Source organism: Pelobates fuscus, chromosome 5 (genome assembly GCF_036172605.1).
Source record: "Pelobates fuscus isolate aPelFus1 chromosome 5, aPelFus1.pri, whole genome shotgun sequence".
NCBI lineage: Eukaryota > Metazoa > Chordata > Amphibia > Anura > Pelobatidae > Pelobates > Pelobates fuscus.
The window spans coordinates 366,952,910-366,979,320 of NC_086321.1; the positions used below are offsets into that span (position 1 = coordinate 366,952,910).

Below are 26,411 nucleotides of genomic sequence, written 5' to 3' on the forward strand. Positions count from 1 at the left end.
TGACGCTCACTTGTCAATAAGCCATTATAAAGTTGTCGGGGGAGCAAATTTCAACATAGACAATTAAACGATCAAACATTCAAACATGAGACAATTGAAATGACATGTTAGCTTTGAGTCAGAAGCTATATGTGAGATACTTGCGAAGTCTCATTGGTGACAGTACTCTGTGTACGGCGGTCAGTCCACCTGCGGCCTTGTTTAGGGGAGCGTTGTGCGTCTTGAGACGCGTGGTCGGACAGGCCCCATTCCTCTAGTGCCTTCATACCTTCCTCAGGACTGGATAGTGTTTTTGTGTCGCCGTTTCGCGTGACAAATAGCTTAGTGGGGAAGCCCCATCTGTATCTAATCCCCCGATTCCGCAGTTCTGTTGTGACCTGCTGGAATTCCCTCCGTCTCCTGAGGGTAGCCGCGGAGAGATCTGCCATTATGCTACCATGGGGTAGTTTTCGTGTGGGTTGGGCTTGCTGCGATGCGTTTTTAGTATTAGTTCCTTAATATGGTAGAAATGCACTCTGATGAGGACATCACGGGGCGCGGAGTCAGGCAGATACCGTGGTTTTGAGACTCTGTGCGCTCTGTCAACTAAGAGCATGTCCGCCGGGATATCTGGCGCATAGGCGCAGGGCCGGTGCAAGGATTTTTGGGTACATAGGCGAAGATGTATTTTTCCGCCCCCCCCCCCATTCAAAAATAACATCTTCACCTATGTGCCTCTTAACCAGCCCCTCTCCCCGTCCATTATTGGTCCCCTCCCTTCCCTGTCCCTTAGTGTTCTTCTGACAGTCACACACACTCAATGACAAACACAGAGACTCACTGATCTGACACACACACACTGATTGACACTCATTGACAGACACACTGATAGTCACACAGACTCAATGACAAAGATACTCTCACTGATTTGACACACTCACAAACACACACTGACAGACACACACACACACTGACACACTCACATGCAACACTCATACAATCACTCACAGACACACATACACTCACTCACGCACACACTCACAGTCACTCACAGACACATACACTCACTCACGCACACACTCACAGACACACATACACTCACTCATGCACACACTCACAGTCACTCACAGACACACATACACTCACGCACACACTCACAGACACACATACACTCACTCACGCACACACTCACGCACACACTCACAGACACACATACACTCGCACACACTCACAGTAACACATACACTCACTCACGCACACACACACAGAGACACATACTCACAGACACTCACTCACACACAGACACTCACACAGACATTCACACACAGACACACACTCACAGACACTCACTCACACAGACACATACACACTCAGACACACAGACACTCACTCACACACTCACTCACACAGAGACACATACACACTCAGACACACAGACACTCACTCACACACACAGTCACTCACAGACACACAGTCACTCACAGTAACACATACACTCACTCACGCACACACACACACACACAGACACATACTCACATACACTCACGCACGCACGCACACACACACACACAGACACTCACTCACACACACACACTGACACACACACAGACACTCACACACAGACACACACTCACAGACACTCACTCACACACTCACTCACACAGAGACACACACACTCACAGACACACACTCACACACACACACACTCACTCACTCACAGACACACACTCACAGACACACAGACACTCACTCACACACACTCACACACACACACACACAGAGACACATACTCACTCACAGACACATACACACAGACACTCACTCACACACACTCACACAGACACTTACACACACAGACACTCTCACACACAGACACTCTCACACACAGACACTCTCACACACAGACACTCTCACACACAGACACATCACATACATTCACAAATTATTTTAATACATAAATAATATCCACCCAGCCTCCCTACCTGGAGAGCTGGTGTGGATCATTCCCTGGGGTCCAGTGGGGCTGCTGGGCGGCGTGCGGCAGGGCTGCGATCAGGCGCTGCGAGGGAGCTCTAACCTCTCTGCTCTGCTCCCTCGCGGGCTGTCTGCTGATGCCGCGGGAGCCGGAATATGACGTCATATCCCGGCTCCCGCGGCATCACTAGACAGCGCGCGAGGGAGCAGAGCAGAGAGGTTAGAGCTCCCTCGCAGCGCCTGATCGCAGCCCTGCCGCACTGGGGGCGGAGATGGTGGCCGGCAGGAGGGAGAGCTTCCCTCCTGCCGGTCACTGAAATCTTGCGCCCCCGGAGCCGGTGCGCCCTAAGGCGGCCGCCTGTGCCGCCTTATGGACGAGCCGGCCCTGCATAGGCGTGTAGCAGGCCCCTCACGAAGAGCGGTAGGTTGTCTTGGAGGACGGTCTCTGGGACTCCTCGTAGTCGCAGATTGTTCCTTCGCGTTCTGTCTTCGTAGTCTGCCATTTGAGCTTCCATGCTCTCCACTTTGCGTTTTAACGTCAAAACTTGGTCCATCATCTCGGCTTGCGTGGAGGCCAGATCTTTGCAGCTCTGTTCGATCCTGGAGGTTCTGCCCGAAAGATCTCTCACCTCCTGTCGAATTTGATCTGCCGTTACCTTCCAAGTTTTGATCAGGTTAGCAGACATGTTCTCCATGGCCTTCTCGAAGTGACTCCTCGTGAGGCAGTCCTGGATGCGAGCCCCTTCTGTGGCGGGGTATGTGAGTTCCGTGTCTATGTCCTCGGTGACATCTTGGAACGCGGGTCGCGCGGGTTCTGTAGGCGCTGTTTTATGGCCAAAAAATGTAATTTTATCCGCTTTTGCAGCGGATTTCTTCGATTTGGGTTGTGGCAAATTGAATGATGTTCCTTAGGTAGTTTACTGCTTGCGTTTTAGCTTTAATCCTGGAGCCCATGTGCCGGAGCAAATCCTCAGACGGCCATCTTGCTCGGCGGTCAGCCACGCCCCCCGAGATAAAAACTTTTAAAACAAGTTACATCTGACTGAAAATTAAACCATTTTGTTTTCATGCAGGCTATGTCAGTCACAGCCAACGCATAAACAGAAACAAAGTGATTTAACTCCTAAATGTCAGAGAATTGAGCAGTGAGACTGCAGGAGCATAATCTATACACCAAAATCTGCTTCATTAAGCTAAAGTTGTTTAGATGAGTATAGTATCCCTTTCAATTTCATAATATGTATTAGAAGAACAGAGGATTTTCCCGAACGTTTGTCTTTTCACGTGTATTGTTAGTCCAATAAAAAAGCATCACTGCATTCTGCTATACTCCTCTTTTTTTTGAGATGGATATAGATGGACACATTTCTTTGCTTTGTTCATTTCTCCTACATATAGATGCATTTTTTTTTTTATTCCTTCATAAATAAACATTGGTTTTCTTTCCGTTCTGATTCCAAGTGTTAATGTTCCAAGCAAACAAATGACTTCTTGCTCTTCGTACGTCATTTAGCACGCACAAAACCCCTGATTGCAATTTACACATGGAGCTGAGTCGACAACTGCAATACAAATAGTGTGAGCGCAGGAGCGAGGCGCTTACCACCAGTTATGTATCGCAGTGACCCACAAAAACCATATGCCCAAAGAGGCATGAAATAGATTGGAAGAGATACAAAGTGCAGTCCGTCAGCATTTATTCAGTGTGCTTGGATGGTTCAAATGTTGCCCATTATCACACCCCAGAGCACACGGCCAAAAAAAAAAAAAAAAATCTAACATCCAACAGATACATTTTAATAGGAAACTGCAGGAAGAATTTGATGAGTTCCCAATAATCCTGCATGCCCATTCTATCGATTTATTGATCTGTGCAAGAAGCGTGCATTTTGTCCTATAATGGACTTATTGCTCTCCCTTCCAAGAAGGCAGTGATTGGATATGGCCCTTGTGGGTTATTAGATGATGGGTGATTTGTGGATGGCATATGATGTCAGAATCTTCAGATTATCTTGAAAATAAATGGATACATTTCAAAGCTCCATTTTTTTATTCGTCTTTAATAAGACTGTTTTATATCGGGGCATGGATTCAAGGACAGAGACTTGCTGTGTTTACCAGACAAGGAAAGGGAAGAATCTCTGTTATCTGTAATGAAGTGTTTTATTTAATTATTTTTTATTTTATTTTTCTCTTTGGGACAGGCGAGCAGTGAAACACAGATTCGGAAACTGGAAGACTTGCTTGCAGATGCAAATGATAAAACGTCTGAGCTTCAGAAGATAATCACTGATCAAAACGTCTCCAAAAACAAACTATGTGGTAAGACATGAGACTAAAATAAAAGATGTACTGTAATGCAACACAACTTCGATTACAGTGAAACACTTTCAGGATTATTTACTAAGGTCCAAATTGGGCAAAATGTACTGTTTACATTTGGGACGTTTCAGATTACCCAATCCAGACATTGTTCATGCTATTTAACATGAACAGACCTGAATTTGGTCCAAATTGCAGTTGGACCGAACACTATCGGACAGCTGAAATACTGACCAAATGCTTAAAATCAAGACAAAATGCTTGAAATGCATTGAACAATGTGCTGGCTGGCAGTACTAACAGCGCTTGTTTGCTTGTTCACCACATCAAAACATTAAAATAAATATACCGGTATACAATTCCCATGGGGGTCAATAAGACTTTTGTATCACTGTAATATCACTGCATATCTACTAACTTGTTAAAACTAGCGACAGGGCCCTTTGTTGGAGTGGCTAAACCTCTCTTCATTTTCTGTATATTATATCTGGGACCTGGTGCTTGGTCCACGTTGAGTTGCACCCTCGCTCAGAGTGATGGGATTAGTGCAGCTCCTACTTTATTTCTGGACAGAATGCTGAACATGACCACCTCCACAGAGCTAGGAGATGTGTTGAAAATGGGTATTAACTTAAATGCAATTATTACGAGATAATTCACAACCAGTCTATTTGACATGTCCTTTTTTATTACCAATAATTACCGTATATACTCGAGTATAAGCCGACCCGAGTATAAGCCGAGGCCCCTAATTTTACCACAAAAAACTGGGAAAACCTATTGACTCGAGTATAAGCCTAGGGTGGGAAATGCAGCAGCTACTGGTAAATTTCTAAATAAAATTAGATCCCAATAAAATTACATTAATTTAATATTTATTTACAGTGTGTGTATATAATAAATGCAGTGTGGGTTTGTGTGTTGTGTGTGTATATAATGAATGCAGAGTGTGTGTGTGTGTAGTGTGTAGTGTGTGTATATAATGAATGCAGAGTGTGTGTGTGTTTGTGTGTATATAATGAATGCAGCATGGGTGTGTGTTTGTGTGTAGTGTGTGTATTTAATGAATGCAGTGTGTGTGTTTGTGTGTAGTGTGTGTATAATGAATGCAGAGTGTGTGTGTGTAGTGTGTGTATATAATGAATGCAGAGTGTGTGTGTGTTTGTGTGTAGTGTGTGTATATAATGAATGCAGAATGTGTGTGTTGTGTGTGTGTGTGTGTGTGTATATAATGAATGCAGTGTGTGTGTGTGTGTAGTGTGTGTAAACTGGGTAAGGGGAGGGCATTTTTATTTAAAATGTTTTATTAAACAGTTTTTTGTCCCCCCTCCCTGCTTGTGTCCTGGCCAGGGAGGGGGGCTATGTTAATCCCTGGTGGTCCAGTGGCATTGGCAGTTCAGTGGGGGGCTGGCAGAGAGCTGTTACTTACCTTCACAGCAGCTCCTGTCAGCTCCCTTCTCCTCCGTGCAGCTCCCCTGTCAGCTCTGTTCTGCTCACAGTCTCACGGTCTGTGTGCCGCGCGCAGCGTTGCCACGGTAACCCGTGGCAACGCACTGACGGCTGCGGGTGTCGTGAGACTTAGACTGTGAGCAGAACGGAGCTGACAGCGGAGCTGCACGGAGGAGAAGGGAGCTGACAGGAGCTGCTGTGAAGGTAAGTAACAGCTCTCTGCCAGCCCCCAACAGGACCGCCGGGCAATGTAAATTGCCATAATACAGACATTGACTCAAGTATAAGCCGAGTGGGGGTTTTTCAGCACAAAAAATGTGTTGAAAAACTCGGCTTATACTCGAGTATATACGGTAAGTGTTCTTGCATAGCAAGACCACTTAATGTTATCTCACATATATATTATTATTATTCTTATTATAGCCAAATTTGCCACCCTAACTCCTCCCACAGTTTTTACATTACATAGACAGAAATATACCGAAACGTGCGTATTGTTCCCGATCGGATTGCTATTACTTTGTGGAACGTTTCGCCAAATGGTTCACGGAATATCGTCGTTCTTGTGGCGAAATTGGTCCCATAGGAATGAATGGCAAAATGTTCAAAACTAGAGTGGGAGCTGGCAAAAGCTGAAAAATCAGGACATGATTTCTAAACTGCCACCACTCCCTCATTTTCAAGCCCACCTACACAAATCTTATATCAAAACGTTCAGCTATCCCTGCTGCCACTAGAAATGTCCACGGCTAAGCCATAGTCCTGATATTTTTTCACAATATGACCATTTGTTTGCAACTCACGCCGTCCATTGACATTCATTGAAACTTCAACCTATCCAGCTCAAACTTGGAGGGCAATTTCTAAACTGCGACTGTGCCTTCATTTTTAATATTTCAGAGACATACTACATGCTTTAAAATGTAGGCGTGGGTCTTGTGATTCTCACAATATAAAGCCCTTCGCTGTAGGATGTATAGTTTTTAAAATATGATCGTTTGAAGATGGCAACCGCCAAAATACTCTGACCTGTGCCAGGCTGGAGCAGCAAGTGATGTCATAGACAGGGCCTTTTGTACACCTGCTAATGTTTTTATAAATGTATGTTTTAATGGAATTGTGAAGCACTTTGGGCAACAACGTTGCAATTAAATGTGCTATATAAATAAATAATAAGTTACTCCGCCCACTCCAGTTGTAGACTACTGGTGAAGGCAAGTACACTTCACACAATTTCCCCAGAAATTGTAGCTTTTCTAGTTTTATGCATATTTTACCTGAAGGGGTTTGTGTTTAAGGAGTTTTCATAATACTACTTGGTGGTGCAAAATCATTTTCATGATGCCAGATCCTCTTTGCTTTATCTTACAGAAAGTATTACATGAGGTTTGACCTTGAAACTGTATTTCTAAGACCAATAAAAAAAGTTGAAAGAAGTTTTAAGGGCACTTTTTATTTTAGTTTTTTAATTGTAAATTTTTTTTTTTTTTTTTTTTATAAAGAATGACATTTCATCTCTAGAGACAGTGAGAGCAAGCTCCCATCGCACAGCGGGAGGAAGGCTTGCCTGATTTTCTGAACTCCTTCGCCTTTTCGCCAGGCTTTGCTTTATTCACTGTGTACCAAGGAGTAATGGAAAAAAAATGCAAATTCAGCAGAGATTGATTTCTGGGACCCGTGAAAAGTCCAATTTGCAAACACAGCATAGAAATTCTTTTTTTAGCACTCAAAATGGTAGATTGCACCCCTGGAAAAAAACGTCTTCTGCCAAAGTTCTGGTACTAAACACACACACACTGTGGTGAATACAGATGTTTTTTATCTGTGAGTTTGATGATTAAGTGCTGGCTCAGGCAGAAAGGCCGATAGCATATTCATAACTTTGCTCTGTGTAGTCTTGTGGCAAGTGTCTTGTAGTATGTATCTTGCTGATCGAGGAACAGGAAATAAAATGCCAAAGCTCCATATCTGGAGTTACCATAATGCCTGCCTGTTTCCATTGTATGTTTAATAGGTGTCTTGGCTTGACAATCTTGCAGTGTGTGGCACTTGTGTTAGGCTATCGAAGGATGCTGGGAATTAACAATGTAAATAGTGAAGGTTTCTTCCGCATTGACACGTCCATAATTCAATGTTTTCATAAATAAACAAAGGAATCAATAGGAAGCCTTTTGCTGAATAGGCTTTTGTATTTATAGGTTGCAGTTGCATACACATTTAATAAAACATAATAGATTTAACAATCGCCCATAACTTTGTATACTATGTATCTCATACCCCAGCGCTATGGAACTCTAGTAATAGAGTTACAAGAACAATGTCACATGTTTGCGTGAGGGGTGTGATGGTATGTGGCTGCCCCAAAACACAAATGACAAATTATCAAACAGCTGTTTGTGGAACCTTAGTGGATGACCCCATGTCCTATGTACAATCTTGTGGGAATGAACTGGTTATTATAGAGCGGTTTGTATTGACCCTGTAAATATTTGAATGATGTTCTTAATTCCCCCCTCACACCATTCTACACGTGTAAAGAAATGTAACTTTCTCTCTGTCTAGACAACTAGAATCTTCCACCAAGACTGTCTTCCATTAACATCTTCCATTTAGACTGTGTGTGTTTTAATCATTGGCATTATGCCCATTGAATAATAAAGCGTTAACTTAATATAAATGAATTGCCTTTTTCAAACATGACAAACCTTGCTGCTCCTTGGTGCATTTGGCTGCCATTGTGCACTGTTGCCCAGCCTATTATCTGTTATAATTAATCATGGATCTTCAATACAATCTTGTGCTTTGAGTGTCTTTTTAAAAATCATTGAACCTCTAAAATGTAGCTATTGAGTGACAAATTGTCTCTGGAATCCCGTACTATATAGGCAACCAAACCACACTCCATTATTTTCTTTGTAACATTGAATGGGTTGTTTTTTTCTTCCCAGTAACAGTTTCGCTATAGAATATGTCACAATAAGGATGGTATACCAGTAGCCTTCAGTGTTAATATGATTGCTGCTGTGCTAGTAATGCCAGCTATGATTTATAAAAGAACAATATCAGTCAGAATCTAAGGTTCTAGTCATCTGTCTTTAGGCAAATATATCAAGTAGAAGACAGACTGCTTTAACAGCTAGGTTGTGTCTGGTCGCTCAAGATATACAGTCCCTAGGTTTCTCTGTTGTTATTAAAAAAAATATATGGAATCTGCAAAGCACCTTTATTTCTCAGACTGATAAGGATTCCGGCTGCAATGCTGGATGCTCCCTGTCCTTAATAATATTGTGGAATATACATTCGGTCCTGTAATCTAACCAGCACAAGCATCATTCTTTATTCTGTGTTACTCTGTGACACCTCATTCTCCTGGAAAATAAAACAAATTCATGGAACGCCAGGCCCTACTTCCATATGGTAGATTCATTTGTTAAGCTATGAAACGGATTATGAGCCAAAGAAAAAAAAAAAAGCCCCTGCAAATATAAATTCTTAGTCTTGAGGAGGTAGCCAGCTGGGTAAATGGACCGGTAGGTGCACCAAGTCTGTCTTATTCCATCTGTTAAAAGATAGGATATTTACTAAGCATGGTGTTACTTAATTGGCCTGTGTATTTTATAGATAAACACAGAATTTTATAGCATAATATATATCCTATAAAACTTTTATTCTGGGTGGTGTGTGTAGTTTTTAGCCCCTGCTGGTACCCTTGTCCTACTAGTGTTTATTTACATATTTGCAGATTTACAGAGCAATCGCACACATGGGGGTTATGTTTTTAGCTAAAGATTTCTAAACCACAAACGTGGGGAGGGGGGAGAGTTAAGAAAGAATTTGGAAATTGTAGGCTAAATGTAGCCAAGTTTGTAGACATTTTCCAGCCCATCCATCCTGCTGTAAGCCCCTAGGCATAGTCTGTATTGCTTTTGTACCTGTATGTTAATTTTATCAGTGCTGTATAAGAATTGTTGAATATATAGAGATCTATATTGATGAACCAATTCTAGGAAAAATATGAGAGAGTGTTTCTTCTCAAATTGCTTGGCAAATACATGCATTGTTTGGGAAAAGACGAATGCTAAGAACAAGATATGAGCCAACCTTTTAACAAAAATAAATGCCTTATCACCATGTGTAGTTTTGTAAGGGGACAGAGGATACCTGCCATGTAAACTGAATGAAACCTTGGCATATCTCATAAATATAAAGCATTGAATGTAAGCAGACGTTTTGAAGGATGTACGTGTTTTACTACCAGGCCGTTAATCTCAATTAGAGCTGGCAGGTGTGTGATTGACAATAATGAGAACGGGACGCTGTACAAACGAACCTCAGATGTGATTGATCAGACGATGGAGGTCAGTGCCAGTACTCTGACCATCAATCACCATCCACTTGTGATCTTGTCCAAGGAGAGAACGTATCCTAAAATATATTGTTCTAGACCTGCCGTGGAGAATACAGTGTGGTCCACTAATAATAACAATTAAATGTTTATACCAAAAATTATATTATGTCAGAACTCTGAAACTTTCATTTTAAAGAGGGAGTGGTCCAGGAGAAGGCTCTTCCAGGATATATTGGCTGACTTCATGATTTGCTCTGACGCTTTTATGTAACTGAACATATAATAGAATAGAGAATAAGGCCAAAGTATCTCATTAAGAGCAATTCTATGCATATATATTTTACTTTATTGCAAGGAACATTTTTTGTGCCATTAAGCGCTGTTATGCACTTGTACACCCCAGAAATGTGTAGCTCCTAGATAAAAGGGACACTAGGGCAGAAAATAATAAAATAAACTGATGGATGCGGGCTCGGAATAAAAAGGGAAACGGCGCTCGGAGATGTTGTTTGTAGAATTGGTAGCCTGCGGTGTTCTGCGCAAACTTGGTACCCTACAGCACCAGTTATCTTCTAATTTACCAACATTGCATTCCCATTACTAAATGTGCACAATGTGATTTGGTTTACAGCTGAAAACAGTGAGTTGAGTCACCAGCTCCAAGAGATGGAGAACAGGATGGCCCAATTAAACCGAACAAAGTTTCTGCTGGTATCTCAAACAGAAGACCTGAAGAAGCAACTCGAGGAGGAATCAAAGGTACCCTGTGTGTCAAATTGGCTCCATTAAATAGAATGTGTTTTCATGAGCCTTAGTATGCTTCTCTGGAGATTGTTTGTTTGTGTTTTTAGCGTGTTCCTGATTATGTCCACATTCAATTTGTCTGTACAAAGTACATTTGCTCCACCTTCCTGGATCTCATGCATTTAACTTGTTTAAGGGGTTCTGAAGACCCGTCAGTTAGCAAATGCACACACTCAGGGCCCTTCCTGAACCATGATGGTTTTATTTAGGTGGCTCTATCTTTACTATTAGATAAGGCAAACTAGTATATCCAGAGGAAAGGGACACAGCCTGTACCTCTCCATGCAAGTAGAGCATCATGGGTGGTATTGCTCTTGTACATCTTTAGCGCTGCAGGTTCGATGCCCCTGTATCCTGTCAGAGCATCATGAGGCTTGTGATTGGCAGAGCCGCAGCTGTCAAAAGAACATGCCTGATATTTTGTTGCTAGGAGAGAGAGAGAGAGAGAGAGAGAGAGAGATTTTTTTCAGTAGTGGTGCTGTGATAACAACCAACATTTACACAAAATACAGTTTAGTGACAGAGCACACAATACAGATTTAAATTCTACAAGGCTACTAAAAATCACCTATTTCAGCAAAAAATATGGGGATTCAGTTACACCATATGGCCATATTGTGTTAAGCCCACCATTACGACACTGCTTCCAGAGACTCTCCTCATATTTATACTTTCCTGTTTGTGTTTTTTGTGTGTGTGTTGTTCCTTTATTTGTATTTTGTACTTTACTGCAGTACCACCACTACTGACAAATGCATGTTCCGGGTGTGCTCCCAATTATACTCATTTCTGGGAATTTTTGGAATGCAGACCAGATTCCTTTTTGGTTGAGCACCCCATCCCTCCACTATATGTGGACCATAAATTAAGGATAGTGTCTGTAAGCAGTTTAAGCAGTGGGTGTTGTAGTAAGCATGTTAATCACCCATGTTAAAATTAGTGTAGGACACACTATGGCCTTACTGAATACTGTAACTGAATCCTCATATTATGCAAAGACTGGTGATTTTATATAGACAGATGGAGACCCTGAAAGATACCAGCAAGAGACAGACAAAGAAAATAGTAGATGGACACAATGCAACTAAACACGAAACAGTCACTGCATCCATTTCTTAGGCTTCAGTTGTCTATGTATCATGTCTGTGTCTCTGTTTCTCCTTTTTCATGTCTTGCCAAACAGCAGTGGAAATAGACAAACAAGTCTCAGATGTGGTTACATGTAGACACAGACAAGATTTGGATATAGATACAGGCACAGGAAAGACCGAAGGATACAGCAACTGACAAGAAGCCAGACAGAGAGAGGCAGACAATGACACACAGGTACACACAGATAAAACACAAAGATTGACACAGAGATAGAGGTGCAAAGGCAAGACACACTGACCAATATGGGCTGTTATAAAAGCAATCTGAGATATGTAAAAAGGTACAGAGGGTTATGACTAATTTTACAAGGTAAGACAGGTCCTGTGGATGGCGGACAGAAGAGGAAACAGGTCTTCGGGAATGGACACAGCCAGGTTATTAAAGCAAAAATATATTAACAGGGTAGGTCAGTTTTCTTTGTTCTTGTAATTCAAAGTAATGTGTCTCTTCTGGAAGCTATTTCTTTAGTCCTATGTGTCATTTTTCATACTTTGTCAAAGATCGCGGTTGCATCTGTGAAAGAATTGGTGTGGTCGCAGGAGCAGTTAGCACACTTTGATCTCACCCCCAGATGTGCTTTTTGTACGTAAGACTGGATTCAAGCTTCTGTGCAGTGGGATGCACGTTTTGCTCACACGCGGAGTACAGGTCCTGAGGGATATTTGGCAAGCAAATTATAAATACTGAGCCTCATCTGGAACATCTTGAGAAACACTCCTAAGTGCATTCGTTTTTTTCTATTTAATATTCGTGAACACAGGAAATCAGACATGATCTGGAACAAGGGTTTTCAGTGCTAGAGAGCAAGAGCAGCCTTTTGATCTGTTCAGATAAAATCTGGTGTATATACACAGATACTTCTCTGGAAGTACATAATTATTTCAGGGTTCTATATTTGGTAAATTATGTTTTAAATATGAAATGCCAAAATAAAACCTCAACCGTAGATAACGAACAAGAACCAGCTGGCCCATAATAAAATATCATATGCATAAATTACAAAGAGGTTCATACACTCCAAGGTTCAGAACGGCAATTTATTGAACACCAATGGCACACCACAACGTTTCGACCTACACGGTCTGTCAAGCTTGTAGGTCGAAACGCTGTGGTGTGACATTGGGTTTCAATAAATTGCCATTCCAAACCTTGGAGTGCCTGAACCTCTTTGTACTTTATGCATATTGTATTTGGGACCTGGTGCTTAGTTCTGGTTCAGTTGCAGCCTGGCTCAGAGTGATGGGATATATCGCAGTGACTTATTTATTTTTGGAAAGGACATAAAATATCAGACTTTTTTTTTTAGCAGGGCATGGATAAGCGGGTTTCTTCTTTTCTCTTACTGTGTTAGCATCTACAAAATCTATTGGAAGCATTTTCAAAGTATTTACATGCTGTTATATTTTAACGTAAGCCTTTACTGCTTCCACTGGCAGGCTATTCCAGGCATCGGCTATCTATTCATCACCTCAACATGGTGTATTTATCAAAATTATCCAATCAGACCTGATGAAGTAGTAATATTTGAAATATTTTATAATCTTTTTTTTTTTTATCAATCTTTGTCTTTTGATTTATTTTTGGGGGCTGTCAGGGATTCACTAGCATTTACTGCACATGTGCAGTGTGCCTTTGTGCATACGGGGCTTAGGTAATCTTGCACAAATGCAGTGTATGTGCAGTACAGGATACGTATGGAAAAATAATTTGTATTTCCACACACTGCCTATTATAGGACAATCTGGTTTCTGGTGCAAATGTAACTCAGCCTTAACGTACTTCGTCCTTTTTCATACAATGACTAGACTGGGAACAACACTGTTGCCAACCGAATGTTGCATGCAGAGCGTAAACAAAACACAAACCTCCAGCATCAAGCTATGTGTTATACTAAAACCTGCAACACTAAATGTCAGCAATGAAAAAATGTATTAAATAAAAAATGAAATGTAAGACCAGAACTCTGGCTTTCTAAAATATCGATCTCAAATATTGACTATACTGCTGCTACTATAAGATGAAAAAGATGATGAAATATTAACAAATTGCCCTGAAACGTGCCCTTCTTATACTAGGACATATTTTTTATGCATGAAGATGATATGGTTTCTCTGTATATCCTGATTTTAATTTCTTGCTACATTAAGGCAAAAACTCTGTCCGCGGCTTCCTTGACCGCCTTTAAGCTGGACTACGACATGTTAAAAGAACAGCTGGAGGAAGAGTTGGAGAGTAAATCTGACCTGCAGCGGCAGATATCAAAGCTGAACGGTGATGTCACAAACTGGCGGGCTCGATATGAGAATGAGGCGATCCTTCGAACCGAGGAACTGGAAGAAGCGAAGTAAGACGGCACTGGCACCCAGACTGTTACAAGTGAAAACCAATCTATGTTGGTAGTGTGGAGGGTTATTTAACCACCACTGCTAGAACTCCAATGATTATTATATGAGGTCGGTTTGTCCATACTTTAGGGTTTATCTTTAACCCTGAATGGCAATTCCCTTTAGAAATCATTCACCTATTCCAAGAACCAATCAAATAAACTCTGCGTCAAGCGGAGAGCATATAGGTAAACAGGGCGGTCCATTTATGCTTTGCTTAAAGCTCGACTGAGTAAACCTTAAAACTAATCAACCCTTACTGTTCATTCTTACTCATTCTGAGTTTACTGATAAGTTCTACAAGATAGCTTTATGCAGATCACAAGAATTCCACAATTCCTTTACTTGGTTAGGTTCTGCTACATCCACTGGAAGGCTTTTACAGAAATACGCTAGCCTTTTCTGTATCACTGTTAGCTTTTACTGATTCCACTAGTAGGCAGGGCCAGACTGGGGATACGAAGCAGCCCTGGAAAAAAAAATCTATGCCAACCCCATAAGTCATTGTGCTATTTTATATTTATATATATATATATATATATATATATAATGTGTCATTGAGATTGTCTGTCAATGAGCCTATTTGTCTGTGTCTGTGTGTGAGTATGCTTTACTGTATAATTTAATTACCCTGAAAGGACTAATATTTTGAATTAGAAGAAGAAATGTATCAATAATATATATATATTAAGTGCGAGCCGTTGTAAAACAGGTAGGTTGCGTAATGCTCCTTCATGGGTAATGGAGGACAGACATCAGTTGTACCTAGGTAAGCCATTACCAATGGAATATGTTAAAAGGCTGGGACAGATGCAGGAGCCACAGGATAGTAAGACACAGATAAAAATACTATGGATATGACTCTTTTCTATCACACCATAGGTAGTCCTCATGGCTATAGTAGCCATGATTTGAAGGTGTGTATACAAAAACTTGTGTTTGCAGGAAAATAAACAACAGCAAAAAAAAAAACCTTTATTGTAAGAGACAATTAAAGAGACTTTATATGCCATTGTACAGCAAACTTGGGGAAAAATGTTTCCCTTTTCATAAGATCTCTATCCCGGGGAAATCATGAGCAAATTATGGCTTCTCCATCATTCTCCATTAAATGTTTGTCAACCAGTGGGCAGATGTTAATCAAAATTATTTCTAACTTTAAACAGAAAGAAACTTACATCCCGCTTGCAAGAGGCAGAGGAAACCGTAGAATCGACTCAAGCCAAATGTTCAAATTTGGAAAAGACTAAACAGCGACTTCACGGTGAGATGGAGGAAATCTTGATGGACATAGAGAAGGTAGACACTTTCATTTGTTGCTGACGTAGTGCGTGGTGCGCTTTGTATTAAAAAGTAATTAATCAGCCCGTTGTTTACTCGGTAGTAAAGCAGTTCATTTTAAATGTTGATTTGCACCAAAGATGCTGTGGAATGCAAGTTTATCATGTGAGCAAAGCATGGCCGAGAGCGATTTGCATTTTGCGGCATGTCTATTGTCCAAGTTAGTTTAAGGGACAATCCACAATATTAATAACCCATACTGTTAAGAATTGGACTGTAATGATAATTAGTGCTTTATCTTAACCATCCCTTGATGGCTTCTATTGGGGAAAACTCATTGTGTCTCTTTTGAAATTCACGTAATAGTGATAGTTTCCAGCTCTAAATTGTTGCTGCAGGACTCATGATAAAATGATAAAAACCATGATAATCTTCCAAAGTATAGCTTCCTAACAATAGCATTTCCGATGAAAGTTATTGAAGGGAGCTATTTTTTAATTTTTTTCCCCCTTTTCTTTAAATTGCTACAGGCAAACGCTTCTTCGGTGGCTCTAGATAAAAAGCAGAGAACGATCGATAAGCAGATCATGGAATGGCGCCAGAAATATGAAGAAATGCACGGAGCCTTAGAAGCGTCACAGAAAGAGTGCCGCTTGTACGCTACTGACCTGTTCAAGATCAAAACTGCATTTGAAGAGACGCACGAGCAGCTCACGGCACTTAAACGAGAAAATAAAACACTTCAAGGTGAGCGACTCCATATTACAATCCTTTTAGGAAAATTAGATTTGTTGTTTGTATATTCAGTCTAGACGATTGGTGTAGAGGTCAATACATGGAACATGCAATCATGTGTCAGCCGCACATAGTATTGGGAGCAGAGGTTTATCCATATCTTCCAGCTTTGGAATATATGACTTTGTGGTAGATGACTAGACAAGGTGGATTTCTGTGATGCTGTAAGGTTTACTGTTAAGGATATGGAAAAAGGACCCCATTCATAAATGAAATATCAAAGAATAAACTACGACATTGGTGCCAAATCAGGACTGTCCCACTAGTGTCTGGAATGGTTGGAAGTATTATTCCATCCCATTCATATTTTTGCTAGTGGAAACAATCTTCACACAAGTAGAATAAAGAAGTCTTCTTTAAAATCATAGTCCTAACCTTCTTCTTAAGGAGTGCAGGGCTGTAGGGGAAAACAGGGATGTGCTGTGTGTTTTGGAAGAAGTTATAAGAATTTAGAACTGTGATTTATGTTCTGGTTCCAGAAGAGATTGCTGATCTGTCAGAACAACTTAGAGATGCCGAGAAGAACGTCCATGAACTGCAGAAATCCAAGAAGAAGCTTGAGATGGAAAAGGAAGAGTTTCAGATAGCTTATGAGGAGGTAGAGGGAGCCTTGGAGGTGAGAGGGAGAGACATGTATTTTTAATCCTGGTTCTGAGTAAGAACAGCCTGCACCCTCAACTGCCTATAATAACCAGATAGTCTGCACCATGGACTACCTATAGTGACCGGCTAGACTGCACCCTAAACTGCCTATAATGACTGGATAGACTGCACCATGGACTACCTATAGTGACCGGCTAGACTGCACCCTGAACTGCCTATAATGACTGGATAGACTGCACCATGGACTACCTATAGTGACCGGCTAGACTGCACCCTGAACTGCCTATAATGACTGGATAGACTGCACCATGGACTACCTATAGTGACCGGCTAGACTGCACCCTGAACTGCCTATAATGACTGGATAGACTGCACCATCGACTACCTATAGTGACCGGCTAGACTGCACCCTGAACTGCCTATAATAACCAGATAGTCAGCACCATGGACTACCTATAGTGACCGGCTAGACTGCACCTTGAACTGCCTATAATGACTGGATAGACTGCACCATGGACTGACTATAATGACCAGACCAGACTGTGCTCTGGACTGACTATAATGACTGGATAGACTGTGCTCTGGACTGACTATAATGACTGGATAGACTGTGCTCTGGTCTGGCTATAATGACTGGATAGACTGTGCTCTGGTCTGGCTATAATGACTGGATAGTCTGCACCATGGGCTGACTATAATGACTGGATAGACTGCACCATGGACTGACTATAATGACTGGATAGACTGTGCTCTGGACTGACTATAATGACTGGATAGTCTGCACCATGGGCTGACTATAATGACTGGATAGACTGTGCTCTGGACTGACTATAATGACTGGATAGACTGTGCTCTGGTCTGGCTATAATGACTGGATAGACTGTGCTCTGGTCTGGCTATAATGACTGGATAGACTGTGCTCTGGACTGACTATAATGACTGGATAATCTGCACCATGGACTGACTATAATGACTGGATAGACTGTGCTCTGAACTGACTATAATGACTGGATAGACTGCACCATGGGCTGACTATAATGACTGGATAGACTGTGCTCTGGTCTGGCTATAATGACTGGATAGACTGTGCTCTGGACTGACTATAATGACTGGATAATCTGCACCATGGGCTGACTATAATGACTGGATAGACTGTGCTCTGGTCTGGCTATAATGACTGGATAGACAGTGCTCTGGACTGACTATAATGACTGGATAATCTGCACCATGGACTGACTATAATGACTGGATAGACTGTGCTCTGGACTGACTATAATGACTGGATAGACTGCACCATGGGCTGACTATGACTGGATAGACTGTGCTCTGGTCTGGCTATAATGACTGGATAGACTGTGCTCTTGACTGACTATAATGACTGGATAGTCTGCACCATGGGCTGACTATAATGACTGGATAGACTGTGCTCTGGTCTGGCTATAATGACTGGATAGACTGTGCTCTTGACTGACTATAATGACTGGATAGTCTGCACCATGGGCTGACTATAATGACTGGATAGACTGTGCTCTGGTCTGGCTATAATGACTGGATAGACTGTGCTCTTGACTGACTATAATGACTGGATAGTCTGCACCATGGGCTGACTATAATGACTGGATAGACTGTGCTCTGGTCTGGCTATAATGACTGGATAGACTGTGCTCTTGACTGACTATAATGACTGGATAGTCTGCACCATGGGCTGACTATAATGACTGGATAGACTGTGCTCTGGTCTGGCTATAATGACTGGATAGACTGTGCTCTTGACTGACTATAATGACTGGATAGTCTGCACCATGGGCTGACTATAATGACTGGATAGACTGTGCTCTGGTCTGGCTATAATGACTGGATAGACTGTGCTCTTGACTGACTATAATGACTGGATAATCTGCACCATGGACTGACTATAATGACTGGATAGTCTGCACCATGGGCTGACTATAATGACTGGATAGACTGTGCTCTGGTCTGGCTATAATGACTGGATAGACTGTGCTCTTGACTGACTATAATGACTGGATAATCTGCACCATGGACTGACTATAATGACCGGACAGTCTCCATGTGACCATGAACTCCATACTGACTCTTTAGTGACCAAATGATTCAATTAAAAGAGCTTTTCGGGTCACTAAAATCATTGTGAAAAGTTAAATGGCTCCAGCACAATGCTTTCAACATTTTCCAAGTTTTGTATTTTAAAAGCATTAGTTTTTATTGTTTTTGCATTGGGATAATTTCAATGTGAAGAAATGTACTCTTCATTTACCCTATTACTAAGAATGATATCATGACAGCCTTGATTATTCCTCTGTCTTGAATGGGTTAATTCAACCTATATCATATTACTGGAAACATTACTCCACAGGTCATTGTGATTCATATACATGAATGGCTGTCTAGAAAACATCTTGAGTTCATTCCTGAATACAGTCCTTTCTATGACCTCTTCAATAACCCCTGGGTGGCTTTCTGTGGTGTCACTTGGGCTCATTCCTGAATTCAGCCTATTCAACGACCCCTGGATGGCTTTCTGTGGTACCACTTGGGTTCATTCCTGAATCCAGCCTCTTCAACGACCCCCGGATGGCTTTTTGTGGTGTCACTTGGGTTCATTCCTGAATCCAGCCTCTTCAATGACCCCGTGGTGTCACTTGGGTTCTTTCCTGAATCCAGCCTCTTCAATGACCCCTTGATGGCTTTCTGTGGTGTCACTTAGGTTCATGTGTGAAGCCATTACTGACTATTGAGCAGAGTAGATAGTGGGAACCGCACTCAATCCAAACGGCCAAGGGTGCTCCAGATCAGGACCAGCAATCCCAGGACAATATACAAAGAAGGAAAGATCAAAGGCACTCCAAGTGTTAAGCCGTATGCAGCTTTAATGTAACAAAATGCAACACAACGTTTCGACCAACAAAGGTCTTTTTCAAGCCATTACTTACTGGCACAATATTCTAGGCTGTCTTGTGTGCAGCTTGGGTCCATGCCAGATTCAGTTGTACTAGGGCAGTGCACGGAGACAGAATTATGGCTAGTGAAAAAGCATGACAGTGCTACATTGTTCCCAGTGTAAAGAATATTGGTCTGCTACCCCTTATTACCTGGCCAATATAAGTGGGAATTCAAAAAACGTCACATTTAAAGCCAAAATAGACGGGCATTAAAAATTCTCTAAGTATGCTATTCACTTTGGATTCCTGACAATACTCCCTTTACTGAACAGCCCTGAAAGTACAAGTGAAGAATAATGCCATTAAACAATACTGAGAATAATTATTTCCCATTCACAGAATGTCTCTGTGAGTAGATATTCCTTGGTAACCGTAGATCATTCGAGCAACATTTAATTGATATTGTTGTTGGGAAATCATAAATGCACCAATTAACTTAACCTTCCCATAAAATTCAAGACACATTAATATTCTTTTGCAGCAACAATAAAAACACAGCCTCATTGTGCAAAATATCTGGGACGATCCCAAAGGGTCTCTCAGGTTGCAAGTCCATCAGTGTTACAACAGTAATTAGTGAGTAAATGAAGGTCTGGGGAAATTAGTCAGCTTAGCGCAGCTCTGTATGAGCACAGTATGTCCTTTAGCCGGCAGCAAATTATCCATGAATATAGTCTGAAATATTAAAGTCTGTTTGTTCTTAGTGCATGATTCATGTGGATAAATCCTTATTGACAATTACAGGAAACCTGTACCGCATATGGAGAGATTGGTAAGATGTTTAACAAAGGAAGTCCGTGGTTAGGTAACTTCTGACCCTATTTATCATCCATGCCACAAGAGAAAAGAGGGTTGCACTCAATCATAAAAATCACAGGGTGCTGACTAAGTATGGGTCAGCATACCCCATAGAACATGTATCAAAGAAAAAATCTCAGGCACTCACTGTGATAAGTTAATCAGATTTAACGGACATTGCAACGTTTCGACCTGTACCCGGGTCTTCGTCAAGCTTAACTTATCATGCCAGGTCGAAACGTTGCGGTGTCCATAAAAGCTGATTAACTTGTCACAGTGAGTGCCTGAGATTTGTTTTCTTTAATATTTATCCTTTACATACATCACTTCTTAAGCTTTTGAGTTTCAGATGTGTGCGCAATCCATCGGGCATCTCTTCAGAACTCATGCCGTTAATACATTTCTTCTTAACACAGATGAGCGCTTTTTAAAATCGAACACAGCACAAATGTGTTTTTTTTTTTTTTTCTTGTGCGGTTTGTAGTTTATTTTTCCCTGAATTAATAAAACTAGACTTTGAGATCACAGCTCCTGGATATTGCTGGGCAAAGCAATTTGATTCTGGTAAACCGTCCAAAACGAACTATTGCACAAGTCTAATGATAATCCAGATATTTCTTTAAATGGCCATCATGTTGGCTAATATTGGCCTGTAAGGCCATGATAATATGTGGATATAGTGTCAGCCTTGGCAGCTCACCTATGTTACCTATTTTAGTGTGTTTTCCTCTTTTGTTAGAGTCAGGGGATTTCACCCTTTTGTTAGAGAAAGTGCATTGCTGATGGGGGCTTATTGTTGCTGTCATTTTTCTGCTCTGCTTCTCCCGTCCAGAAACCACTATGAAAGCTCCAAGAAAAAGCTTGTTTGGGATTTTTATATATACCGCAGGGCGCATGTTAAGCAATGCTTGTCAGAAAGCAATTTTCACCTGCAGATTGCAATTCTGTGATTTCTCAAATAAGCATCGGATGCTTTACTGGGATTTAAAATTGTAAATGTTGGTTGGTCACATTGGAACTTGTTAAAGGGGCATTGATGTCTGTAAATGTACATAACCCCCTCTTTCTGCAGCTGGTCCATACATTATTTTAGCAAGCATCAGATGTTTTCTTCCTTTTTTTTTTTTTTAAATAGGTCTTGTTTCCCTGAATATAAATTTGCTACTGTAGCTGTCCGCAATAGTCCAATAATGCGTTGCTCGCTCACCCCTTGGGAAATAGGCTTTGGCATTGAAAGGCCCAGAGCGAGTATGACCAGTAACAACAGCCTGTGTGCTCTGTAGACCAAAAACCTCTCCTGTGGATTTATAGAACTTGGCATTAGGAGGCCAGCGTGTGTCTCTCTTTGTGTCTGAGTTGAGATGGCGTAAGTGGTGCCGTAGAATGTCTCGGCAGACACTAAGGCTGACTCAGAGTTCACTCTCTGGTCATACTGACTGTTCCCTCTGGAAACAACTCTGGTTTATGTGAGATTTCTGCTACTCGGTCTTTGACAGTTTATAATCTGCTGTGTCTGGCTGAGGAGAGTGGTGCTTATATACAGGTGACTCAGTCGCTAGGAACAGGGGACAGAGTGTCTAAAGTCTGCAATTCATTATGGATAATGCATCTCTGAAGCATCTGGTGTGGGACGGTTAACCTGTACGGTTCTATACAGTTATAACAAAGTATCATTCTGTACCTGGTTACAGAGTTAGAGATCAGTGTGGATCCTGTGCTATATGTGAATTATAACAATGTCCTATTTTTCAAAATCATAGAACCCTTTGAAATCAGAGTTGTTACACTTTGATCAATTTATCAGAGCTGTAAACGAAAGAAGGAGCTTGGCTCTTTCAGCCTGCATATTTGCAAGGTTTTGGACAACTCCATAAGACTCACCGAGAAGGGTTCTCTAAACCAGGAATTAACCAGGGAATTTCACATTTTATTCCAAAACAACCAAGTTGGTGAAAGTTACTAGCTCAGGTATCATGTCCAGTTCCCTCGTCAATATCTGGCAAATAACCTGATTGTTTAGTGAATAAATCCCCAGTAAACCAACTACTTAAATAAGAGCAGTGTGAACACACTATTTGCTACTAAATCCTTCCTTGACACCTAGTGGCGACAGATAAAATAGCACGTACATTGTACAGATCAGTTTATACATATAGACACTGCACGTAGACTATAGTGTTGATACACTGTACAAATACATTGTAGAATGTACAAAGAGCATGTACATTACTTAGGAGCTATACACAGTGCAAGGAAACATTACATGGCTGTCTGTAAGCAGTGGCACACACCATTATTGAACATTGCACGGCTTTCTGTAAGCATGGCATACGCTTTTATTGAACATTGCACGGCTGTCTGTAAGCATGGCACACACCATTATTGAACATTGCACGACTGTCTGTAAGTATGGCACACACTATTATTCAACATTGTGTGGCTGTCTGTAAGCAGTGCCACACACCATTATTGAACATTGCACGGCTGGCTGTAAGTATAGCACACACTATTATTGAACATTGCGTGGCTGTCTGTAAGCAGTGGCACACACCATTATTGAACATTGCATGGTTGTCTGTAAGCAGTGGCACATACCATTATTGAATATTGAGTGGCTGTATGTAAGTAGCTGCACACACCATTATTGAACATTGCACGGCTGTATGTAAGTAGTTGCACACACCATTATTGAACATTGCGTGGCTGTCTGTAAGCAGTGGCACACACCATTGCGTGGCTGTCTGTAAGCAGTGGCACACACCATTATTGAACATTGCGTGGCTGTCTGTAAACAGTGTCACACACCATTATTGAACATTGCGTGGCTGTCTGTAAGCAGTGTCACACACCATTATTAAACATTGCATGGCTGTCTGTAAGCAGTGTCACACACCATTATTGAACATTGCTTGGCTGTCTGTAAACAGTGTCGCACATCATTATTGAACATTGCATGGCTGTCTGTAAGCAGTGGCACACACCATTATTGAACATTGCGTGGCTGTCTGTAAGCAGTGTCACACACCATTATTGAACATTGCGTGGCTGTCTGTAAGCAGTGTCGCACACCATTATTGAACATTGCGTGGCTGTCTGTAAACAGTGTCACACACCATTATTGAACATAGCATGGCTGTCTGTAAGCTAAGCAGTGGCACACACCATTATTGAACATAGCGTGGCTGTCTGTAAGCAGTGGCACACACCATTGTTGAACATTGTGTGGCTGTCTGTAAACAGTGGCACATACCATTATTGAACATTGCGTGGCTGTCTGTAAACAGTGGCACACCATTATTGAACATTGCGTGGCTGTCTGTAAGTAGTTGCACACACCATTATTGAACATTGCACGGCTGTCTGTAAGCAGTGGCACACACCATTATTGAACATTGCATGACTGTCTGTAAGCAGTGGCACACACCATTGCGTGGCTGTCTGTAAGCAGTGGCACACACCATTGCGTGGCTGTCTGTAAGCAGTGGCACACACCATTATTGAACATTGCGTGTCTGTCTGTAAGCAGTGTCACACACCATTATTGAACATTGCTTGGCTGTCTGTAAACAGTGTCGCACATCATTATTGAACATTGCATGGCTGTCTGTAAGCAGTGGCACACACCATTATTGAACATTGCGTGGCTGTCTGTAAGCAGTGGCACACACCATTGCGTGGCTGTCTGTAATCAGTGGCACACACCATTATTGAACATTGTGTGGCTGTCTGTAAAAAGTGGCACACACCATTATTGAACATTGTGTGGCTGTCTGTAAACAGTGGCACACACCATTATTGAACATTGCGTGGCTGTCTGTAAGCAGTGGCACACACCATTATTGAACATTGTGTGGCTGTCTGTAAACAGTGGCACACACCATTATTGAACATTGTGTGGCTGTCTGTAAACAGTGGCACACACCATTATTGAACATTGCGTGGCTGTCTGTAAGCAGTGTCACACACCATTATTGAACATTGCATGGCTGTCTGTAAGCAGTGTCACACACCATTATTGAACATGGCGTGGCTGTCTGTAAGCAGTGTCACACACCATTACTGAACATTGCATGGCTGTCTGTTAGCAGTGTCACACACCATTATTGAACATGGCGTGGCTGTCTGTAAGCAGTGGCACACACCATTATTGAACATGGCATGGCTGTCTGTAAGCAGTGTCACACACCATTATTGAACATGGCGTGGCTGTCTGTAAGGAGTGGCACACACCTTTATTGAACATGGCGTGGCTGTCTGTAAGCAGTGGCACACACCATTATTGAACATTGCGTGACTGTCTGTAAACAGTGGCACACACCGTTATTGAGCATTGCGTGGCTGTCTGTAAGCAGTGGCACACACCTTTATTGAACATTGCGTGGCTGTCTGTAAGCAGTGGCACACACCATTATTGAACATTGCGTGACTGTCTGTAAACAGTGGCACACACCATTATTGAGCATTGCGTGGCTGTCTGTAAACAGTGTCGCACACCATTATTGAACATTGCGTGGCTGTCTGTTAACAGTGTCACACACCATTATTAACATTGCGTGGCTGTCTGTAAGCAGTGTCACACACCATTATTGAACATTGCGTGGCTGTCTGTAAACAGTGTCACACACCATTGTTAAACATTGCATGGCTGTCTGTAAGCTAAGCTGTGGCACACACCATTATTGTACATTGCATGGCTGACTGTAAGCAGTGGCACACACCATTATTGAACATTGCACGGCTGTCTGTAAGCAGTGTCACACACCATTATTGAACATTGCATGGCTGTCTGTAAGCAGTGGCACACACCATTGCGTGGCTGTCTGTAGGCAGTGGCACACACCATTATTGAACATTGCATGGCTGATTGTAAGCAGTGACACACACCATTATTGAACATTGCACGGCTGTCTGTAAGCAGTGGCACACACCATTATTGAACATTGCGTGGATGTCTGTAAGCAGTGGCACACACCATTATTGAACATCGCATGGCTGTCTGTAAGCATGGCACACACTATTATTGAACATTGCATGGCTGTCTGTAAGCAGTGGCACACACCATTATTAAACATTGCATGGCTGTCTGTAAGCAGTGGCACACACCATTATTGAACATCGCATGGCTGTCTGTAAGCATGGCACACACCATTATTGAACATTGCACGGCTGTCTGTAAGCAGTGTCACACACCATTACTGAACATTGCATGGCTGTCTGTTAGCAGTGTCACACACCATTATTGAACATGGCGTGGCTGTCTGTAAGCAGTGGCACACACCATTATTGAACATTGTGTGGCTGTCTGTAAACAGTGGCACACACCATTATTGAACATTGTGTCTGTCTGTAAACAGTGGCACACACCATTATTGAACATTGCGTGGCTGTCTGTAAGCAGTGTCACACACCATTATTGAACATTGCATGGCTGTCTGTAAGCAGTGTCACACACCATTATTGAACATGGCGTGGCTGTCTGTAAGCAGTGTCACACACCATTACTGAACATTGCATGGCTGTCTGTTAGCAGTGTCACACACCATTATTGAACATGGCGTG

At 41.9% G+C, this 26,411-nt stretch overlaps 1 protein-coding gene across 1 annotated transcript in view; it reads left to right on the forward strand.

Moving 5' to 3' along the window:
• Nucleotides 1–26,411, forward strand: part of LOC134611829 (myosin-16-like) — a 160,914-nt gene that overhangs the window by 87,752 nt on the left and 46,751 nt on the right. Inside the window, exons 9-14 of the mRNA XM_063456083.1 lie at nucleotides 4,158–4,275; nucleotides 10,704–10,831; nucleotides 14,176–14,372; nucleotides 15,579–15,711; nucleotides 16,224–16,440; nucleotides 16,968–17,104. Coding sequence (XP_063312153.1) covers nucleotides 4,158–4,275; nucleotides 10,704–10,831; nucleotides 14,176–14,372; nucleotides 15,579–15,711; nucleotides 16,224–16,440; nucleotides 16,968–17,104 — 930 coding nt within the window. The remainder of the gene's footprint in view (nucleotides 1–4,157; nucleotides 4,276–10,703; nucleotides 10,832–14,175; nucleotides 14,373–15,578; nucleotides 15,712–16,223; nucleotides 16,441–16,967; nucleotides 17,105–26,411) is intronic.